The sequence below is a fragment of the Panthera pardus genome, unplaced genomic scaffold (assembly GCF_024362965.1).
Source record: "Panthera pardus isolate Hobbes unplaced genomic scaffold, ASM2436296v1 HiC_scaffold_4, whole genome shotgun sequence".
Taxonomy (NCBI): Eukaryota; Metazoa; Chordata; class Mammalia; order Carnivora; family Felidae; genus Panthera; species Panthera pardus.
Genome location: NW_026526969.1, coordinates 18,593,290 through 18,602,355, shown reverse-complemented (window position 1 = coordinate 18,602,355; position 9,066 = coordinate 18,593,290). Strand labels below are relative to the sequence as shown.

The window sequence follows — 9,066 nt, the reverse complement described above, 5'->3', positions numbered from 1 at the left end:
CCGTCCTGCGCCCCAATTTCCAGCCCCCACACCGTGGAGGTGGGCGTATGACCAAAGTCCTCTCTTCTTTTATGCCGCTTTTGGACTCAGCCAACCTTTCGTTACTCTTTCTTCTATTAAGTTTAAAAGTTACCCACTGCTTCTGGCCTGCTTGGCTCAGTAATGAATCACCAGGTCTGCTTTATGGTGCAAAGTCTAAACTTAATTATCTTTACTCTCCTTCCGGAAGGTATTTATTCCCTTTGGGTTCTGACATGATCCCCTCTAAAGCCCCTCCTATACACTTTAATTTTACCTGTTAAAAAATTTTACCTGATAAAAAAATAAAGAATAAAAACCTAAGGGAGGGCGCCTGCATGGCTCAATCAGTTGAGCATCCGACTCTTGATTTCAGCTCAGGTCATGATCCCATGGTTGTGGGATCGAGCTCTCGAGCTCTGCGACAGGCTCTGAGCTGAGCCTGGAGCCTGCTTAAGGTTCTCTCTGCCCCTCTCCCCCACTTGCATGCACACGCTCTTTCTCTCTCTAAAAAAACCCAAAAAACAAAAACCTAGGGGCGCCCGGGTGGCTCAGTCGGTTAAGCGTCGGACTTCGACTCCGGTCACGATCTCACAGTTTGTGGGTTTGAGCCGGGCATCGGGCTGCGTGCCGACAGCTCAGAGCCCGGAGCCTGCTTCCGATTCTGTGTCTCCCCCTCTCCCTGCCCCTCCTCCGCTTGCGTGCACGCGCACACACTCTCTCTGTGTCAGAAATGAACAAACATTAAAAAATTAAAAACAATAAAACCTAAAGGAATCTCCGTTGCCGCTGCTGCCGCCGCTGCTGCTGTTGTTGTAGTTATTTTACACAACCCGTGTATGAAGCCACTGTCTTCAGGCTCCCACTGATGCTCTGTTGAAAAGCAATTTTTCTTTTTGCTCCCCAGGCCACTTTTTTTTTTTTTTTTTTTTTTTTATAAATTTTTTAATTTATTTTTGGGACAGAGAGAGACAGAGCATGAACGGGGGAGGGACAGAGAAAGAGGGAGACACAGAATCGGAAACAGGCTCCAGGCTCTGAGCCATCAGCCCAGAGCCCGACGCGGGGCTCGAACTCACGGACCGCGAGATCGTGACCTGGCTGAAGTCGGACGCTTAACCGACTGCGCCACCCAGGCGCCCCCCCAGGCCACTTTTAAGATTTTTCTCTTGCCATCTGCTGTGCTCCGTTGTACGCTGATGTGCCTAGTGTAGATTTCTTATTACTCTCGTCTGGGATTTGCTGGGCTTCCTGACATTGAGTTTGGGGACAGATCTGGGCACCCTCTTTTCAGATGCATTTCCTCTGCCCCTTCTCTCATTTCCTGCCGGATCTCTGCTTAAATGGAGGCAAAACACTCTTCGCTGTGTCAGTTTTCAGCTCTCCTGCCATTTTAAAATCCTTTTGGTCCTCGTTGCTGCCTTCTGCATGGTTTCTTCTCACCTCCTTCCAGGTCATAATTCTCCCTCCGCTGTTTTGAATCTACAGGTAACCCATCCACGAAGTTTGCTCCTTGGTTGGTCGTATTTTGTATTTCCCCCAAGGAGTATTGGGTCCTTGTTGCTTGCAGATATTTTCAAACCTGCCTTATGAAAAGAAAAACCTATCACGAGCATTATTGTTTTACAATCTGTGTTTTGATAATCCCAAAACGTGAGGACTTTGTGAATCTGTTTTCACTTTGTCTTGTTTCTGTTGGTTCCTGTCCATGGCTGTTTATTTCCTTATGTTTTTCACTGCCTTGTACTTGAAAACCTGTGAGGCTTTGCCTGTGAGGCCAGCTCTGCCGGGCGCCTGGGCTGCTGCTTGAGGGTCCCTGGACTGCCCCTGCAGGGTGACCCGGGCTGCAGCTCCGACAGAGAACCAGCTTGTAACAGGCACGAGGGGGCAATTTTCTCCTTTGTTTTTCTTTCACGATACAGCCAGCACCACGGCACCTTCCCCAAGGCCGTCTCGTGTATCAGGGGTTGGTATAAGGACACAGGGATGTACTTTCCTGCCCCCCCCCCCCTCACGAAAGCTGTCACCTCAGCTGCCGGGTGTGCTGCGGCCAACGGGCTATCAGCTGTCAGCCTCCTCACAGCCTTTTCTGGGTGGTCCACACCCAGTGACTGCAGGAGGCAGAGGCGTGGGAGCCGGGCCATCTCAGCCCACCCAGGATGCCCACCCAGGATGCTCGGACCCCCACGGCTGTCAGGACCACATTGTAGCCCTGCTGAGTGTCGTTTCAGTCTCTCCCCGAGAGAATCCCAGCGTGGGAACAAACCCACAAGCTCATCCAGCCCAACTGCTCACCCAAGTTCCCCCCGCTTTCAACAGAGAGGCTCTGTAAAATTCCCCTATTCACTCACTAACATGGAAGAAATCGGAGATACCATTTTTTATGTTTATTTATTTATTTTGAGAGCGAGAGAGAGAGAGAGAGAGTGTGCACATGAGAGTGGGGGGGGAGGGGCAGGGAGAGAGGGACAGAGAGAGAATCGCAAGCAGGCTCTGCCTGCTGAGCGCTGAGCCCAGCATGCAGCTTGATCTCACCAACCTTGATCTCATGAACCATGATATCACGACCTGAGCTGAAATCAAGAGTCGGACGCTTAACAGACTGAGCCACCCAGGTACTCCCGGAGCTACCGTTTTAAACCTACTTTTCCCCCGTTGTCGTTCGCAAAGTGCGGTCTCGTCACTGCTTTGTTAAAGAAAACCACTCACCTGCAATGAATTCTGGTCAACTTGACACCCTCCATTATATTTTAAGCACCCTTCACCCATTTAGACCATCCCAACCTAAAGACATTTATTGATAGATAGTGCCTCTGAGCAGGTTGTTGAAGGTAATCCCAACTGCCCTAAGAGGACGCATAACCTAGGTCCCACATATAATTCCTATCCCTGCTGCTGCTAAGCCAAGCCGTAGTGTCTGGACCCAGGACTCTGGTGATAAAAGCCAGCACTGAGCAACGAAGACACTTGCTGGAGTGTTCACAGCAGATCACCTTCGTGCCGCGGAAATGTGGGACGGTCTCATGCAGAAAGCCTACTGAGGCCAGCTGGTCCCTACATTTTGATATGCTAGCTGCAATCTTCTGCTGTGACTGCTGGCATTCGGAAGGATCCTTCCGACCTCAGAACATAGGACAGATGAAAACTTGGGGGTGCACTTCCAAAGGTGGGAGTTGGAAGTAGGACACCATTGATGGGAAGTCCCCTAGATGGACCCTGAAGGCTGTGAGCCTCAAACGTGACGTATGTAGATAGCACTCCATTTATCCATAAAATTCTGAAAGTGTGAACCAAATCGAATCATGACTCTGTATCTTTTTTTTTTAATTTTTAATGTTTTTATTTATTTTTGAGAGAGAGAGAGACAACAAGCAGGGGAGGGGCAGAGAGAAAGGGAGACACAGAATCCGAAGCAGGCTCCAGGCTCCAAGCTGTCAGCACAGAGCCCAATGTGGGGCTCGAACTCACGGACCATGAGATCATGACCTGAGCCGAAGTCAGACGCTTAACCGACGGAACCACCCAGGCGCACCATAACTCTGTATCTTTTATATCTGTACGACTGCATGGTCATATCATCTCCTAAATCATTAATACGCTTTAGTTTTGCTCCCAAACCACACTGTGAGCTGTGTGGTGTGAAACGTGTCCTACAACCTACCGTAGCTTCGAGCAGGTCGGAAACGCTCAGGACGCCGAATGAAGAGTGCAGTGAGGCTCTCGTGGGAACTCAGGTCACCCTGCCCGTCAGCAGTGACAGGGCATTGAGGCAGCGTCCCTTGGAGAAAGGTGGGACTCACCTCTTATCTCAAATATGGAGATAAATCGCACTCCCAGTGCCATGGCGACATTCGAGAGCAGGCAAAAGCCAATCTTTTGGAAGTGGGTCCTCTGGGAGTAGCTGAAAGTGAGGTACAGGTATGGAAGGTAGGTGAGGAAGAAGATGATTCCTCCCGAGGCAGTGGCTACATGGGCTGCGGGAAGAAACGAGAAGGGTTTTGTCACTGATGCACCATGTGCGACACAAGCCCCTTCCTGCCATGGCAGGGCAGGGGTGGGGACTGTGGGGGCCTCGGCATCTCCAAGAAAAGTCGTCTTTTGAGGAATTTTGCACGTTCGCTATCAAAAGACCAAGGGCATCTGTGGCACTTAAAACACAAATCCATCCGGGGGCACCTGGGTGGCTCAGTTGGTTAAGCGTCTGACTTCGGCTCAGGTCACAATCTCACGGTTTGTGAGTCCAAGCCCCGCGTCGGGCTCTGTGCTGACAGCTTAGAGCCTGGAACCTGCTTCAGATTCTGTGTCTCCCTCTCCCTCTGCCCCTCCCCTGCTCACACTCTGTCTTTCTCTGTCTCTCAATAATAAACGTTAAAAAAATTAAAAAAAAAAAAAACCAACACGAATCCATCTGTCCGTGAAGGCACAATGTGTAACTGCCCAAGATGGCACTGACACCATCCCTCACGGTACAGACCTCCTCCGGGCAGTGGGACATGATGTAGTACCGGGACCCGCGCATTCTCTATAGACTCTTCCATAACCCCCGTGCCCTCCCAAAGTTTTACAGGGGAGGAAACTGAGGTTTAGCCACATGGAATAAATGCGCCCTGTGGCATGGAGCTAGTAAATTATGGGTCAAGGACTCGAGGTTTTTCCAGGTTCTTGGCACGGTGGCTCCAGATTGGGAGAGAAGGCCAATCCAGCTGGACTGTGGGACAGGAGCTCAGGTTGAGTGCAGGCGTTTGACTTCCAGGAAGTGGAGAGAACAGGGAGCCGGTCCTAAAGGTTGCATAGGTAATGGAAGGAGCCCCCATTGAGACAGCAGTGGGCCCTTCACCGAACCTGGCTGACCTTGGATCTTGTATAACTTGACTCAGTTTCTTCTTTTGTAAATGGTGTCAATCATTGCTAGGATCTACTAAGCTCTTACCACGCATCAAGTGTTGTCAGCATTTGACGTGCAATACCCTACCTGATCCTTCTAACTAAGTTGTAAATACTGTTATTTTCCAGTCTCACAGAAGGGAAAATGCATGCACAGTCTGTTAACTTGCTCAAGGTCAGGGTCCACACGAGGACGCAAAACCGGCCCTCTGAGGCCAGAGCAAGAACTTCCAGCCTCAGTGAAGAAGGGAGAAGGGCTGCGTCCACTGGAGGATTGGGAAGAGGTTTGAAATTGCTGTTCCAGAGAGGTGCGGGTCAAAGTGACAAAGGAATGTGGGCGGTCTGCAGGGCGGTGGCCAGCGAATCCGTGAACCAGAGGCCTAAATAAAGAGACTGGTCCACACACGGGAGAGAGTTTCTCCGGCCAGGTTCTGCTGCAGGGTAAGCGGGGAGCTGGGTGTGACCAGGGCTGAGGATTTGCAATACGAGTTCAACAGAGAGTCGGTGGGAATACGTCAGAGGAGTCAAAGTAGGGACGGGCCATGGGCTCCGAGCGGGGCGAGGCATACGATGGGGTGATGGATAGTGACAAAACATTGGGTCCAATGGATCAGACATCTTGATGGGGGTCAAAGAATTATTGGGGGAGGTGGGTGCAAGACGGGGGAGCTAAACAGAGACATGGGGGGTCAAGAGTGGGGTTGTTGAGGCTGAGATTCTGGCCACCACACAGTTGTTGGCTCAGGTTTAGGGGATGCCCGTGGGAGCGTGGGAGCACCGATGTGGGGTGGCACAGGGTCACTGGGAGAGCAAGCCAGGGGTCTGAGAGGAGATGAGGCGGGACCACCAACCATGAATGTGGGCAGGGACAGGGGGCAGCAGAGGCTTCGGTAAGAGGTAGAGTGTGGTTTGCTCACATGACAATCTCCTCCTCAAAGGGGCCGGGCGGGCGGGAGGCACGATCTGGAGGGCAGCCAGGAGCCAGAACGTGCCTTCCTGCCTGTGGTGGTAACAGGGTGTGATGGATGGCCGCCCTAGCCACCTCTGGGGGCTGCCAGTGAGGCATTTCCTGGGGCACCGTTATAAATCACGATTGTTACGTGATCAAGGGTTTTTATATTTTACATGTTTCAACCCATTGCAAGCATTATTCTTTTTTAAAAAAGATTTCTAATGTTTATTTTTGAGAGACAGAGCGTGAGCAGGGGAGGGGCAGAGAGAGAGGGAGACAGCCTCCAAAGCAGGCTCCAGGCTCTGAGCTGTCAGCACAGAGCTCAAAGAGGGGCTCAAACTCACAACCATGAGATCATGACCTGAGCCAAAGTTGGACGCTTAACCGACTGAGCTACCCAGGCTCCCTGAAACACTATGTTTTAAAAGCATTTGAAGTAATTCCTTTCTTTGTGAAGTGATTCTTTTCAAGCCCCCCAACTCGAAAACATTTATTTCTGTTGTTTTTCAATGTTGAGAAGTTGCTTCAATAATTTCTTTTCTCACTTCACTATTTTTCCAGTTGTTTATGTGCTGCAGTGGGCAGAATAAAGGCTTCCCAGGGATGTCCAATCCTAACCCCCGAAAGCCGTAACATTAAGGTATGACTTTACAGAGCCCGAGGGACTTTGTGGAGGTGATTGAGAATCTTGAGATGAGCTTATTCTGGATTATCTGGGTGGATCCAATGGCACGGGCCCTCAGGAGAGGGAGTTAGGAGTGCCAGAGTGAGGGGAGGTGATGGAATCAGAAGTCAGAAGGAGCTAGAGCACCCAAGACTGAGGAAGGAGCCATGAGCCCCCAAATGCAGGCATCGGGAAGGGTTCTCATTCTCCCCTCGTGTCTCCAGAAAGAACACAGCCCTGAGGAAGTCTTGATGCTTTAGCCCAGAGAAATGCATTTCAGACTTGGCTGTAAGATGATGAATATGTGCTATTTTTAGCCACTCAGTATGCAGTAAGCTGTTACCTCAGCAACAGGAAAGTAACACGCATAGTTTAGTCAAAACTATGTAATAATTAACCTTACACTTACAACAACCAAGTTTAAATAATACCACTTACCTTCAATACCATACACTCTGCTCACAGACATCTCTGTCCTCCCCCTTTTAAACTGTTATTGTGACAGATCATATCTTCATCTGTTAAGTGCCCATTAATGCAGATTCATGAATATTTTCATGCATTTGCTTATAAATCATATAGGAGAGAGAAGATGATTTACAAACCAGAAGGACAGTGATTCTGGCTTAAGGTGTCTTCACCAGTTGGTGGTCTGTATTTCTTCTTATGGCTTCAAGTTACTGTCTGGCGGCTTTTCATTTCTGCCCAAAAAACTCCCTTTGTCAATTTTTGTAGGGCAAGTCCATCGGTAACAATGGACACTCTCTGCTTCTGTTTTTCCGAAAATGTCTCAATTTCACCTTCATTCTCAAGGGGTTTTGCCAGGTATAGAATTCCTGGTTGAATTTTAACCCCCTCGGGATTTAAAATGTCATCTCACTAACTTCTGAACTCTGTAGTTTCTGAAGAGAAATCAGCTTTTGATATGACCAAGGTTCACTTGTACACGAGGAGCCTCTTCTTGATGCCTTCACAAATGCTCTTTTTGACTTTGGGTTTTGACAATTTGAATGACTCTTGGTGTGGATCTCTTTGAGTTTATCTTGCTTGGAGTTCACTGAGATTCTTGGGTTTGTAGATTCATGTCTTTCATCAAATTGGGGTTGTTTTCAGTCATTATTTCTTTAAATATTTCTTTCTGCTGGGTTTTTTTTCCCCCTTTCTCTTTTTTTATTCTGGGAATCCAGTAATGTGTATGTTAGTACACTGGATGGTGCCCCATAGGCCCCTCGCATTCTGTTCCAACGAAGAAAATCCCAGGACCATAATGACTTCACTTGTGAATTCTACCAAACATTTAAAGAATGAACATCAATTCCTCTCAAAGTCTAGACCAATAAACACCAGTGGAATATAGTAGCCCAGAAACAATCCCTCACGTACATGATCAATTCATTTTCTTTTTCTCTTTTTTTAAAATTTTAATGTTTATTTATTATTTGAGAGAGAGGGAGACACAGAACCCAAAGCAGGCTCCAGGCTCTGAACTGTCAGCACAGAGCCCAACGTGGGGCTCAAACTCACAGATTGTGAGATCATGACCTGAGCGTAAGTTGGACACTTAACCAACCGAGCCACCCAGGCGCCCCATGATCAATTCATTTTCAATTGATGCTAAAGCTGTTCAATGGGGGAAAGAATAGCTTTTTTTATTTTTATTTTTTATTTTTATTTTTGAGAGACAGGGTGAGACAAAGTGAGAGTGGGGGAGGGGCAGAGAGAGAGGGAGACACAGGATTGGAAACAGGCTCCAGGCTCTGAGCTGTCAGCACAGAGCCTGACGCAGGGCTCGAACCCACAGACTGTGAGATCATGACCTGAGCTGAAATCGGACGCTCAACCGACTGAGCCACCCAGGCTCCCCAAAGAGTAGCTTTTCAACAAATGGTGTTGGGAAAACTGGATATCTACATGCAAAAGAATGAAGTTGGACCCTGATCTTAGACGATATGCAAAAATTAACTCAAAATGGATCAACGTTCTAAACATAAGAGTTAAACCTATAAAACTCTTAGAAGAAACCTTGGGAGAAATCTTCATAACCTTGGGTTTGGCACTGGTTTCTTAGTATAAGGACAAAAGCATAGGCAACAAAAGAAAAAAGAGATAAATTATACTTTAACAAAATTTAAAATTTTTGTGCATCAAAAGACACTATCAAGACAGTAAAAAGACAACCCATGGAATGGGAGAAAATATTTGCAAATCATATCTGAAGAGAGATTAATATTCAAAGTCCATAAGTAACTCATATAATTCAGCAGCAACAGAACAAACCATGCAAGTGAAAAATGGGCAAAAGACTTGAACAGGTATTTCTCAAAAAAAAAAAAAAAAAAAAAAAAAAAGCCCTTATGTACTGCTGTGCAAATGTAAAATGTTGCACCTTCTGCAAAAAACAGTTTGCTACTTCCTCAAAATGTTCCTCAAAAAGTTAAATAGAATCATCATCCAGCATCTACACTCCTAGGTGTATGCCCAAAGGAATTGAAAGCAAACTCAAACAGACACTTGTGCACAAATGTTCACAACAGCATTGTTCACATCA

General features: G+C 47.7%; 1 protein-coding gene across 1 annotated transcript in view; it reads right to left on the bottom strand.

Moving 5' to 3' along the window:
- The window catches only part of LOC109278165 (ATP-binding cassette sub-family A member 17-like), a 75,692-nt gene that overhangs the window by 53,049 nt on the left and 13,577 nt on the right, over positions 1–9,066 (bottom strand). The window contains exon 8 of the mRNA XM_019468230.2: positions 3,819–3,992. Within this exon, the coding sequence (XP_019323775.2) occupies positions 3,819–3,992 (174 nt within the window). The remainder of the gene's footprint in view (positions 1–3,818; positions 3,993–9,066) is intronic.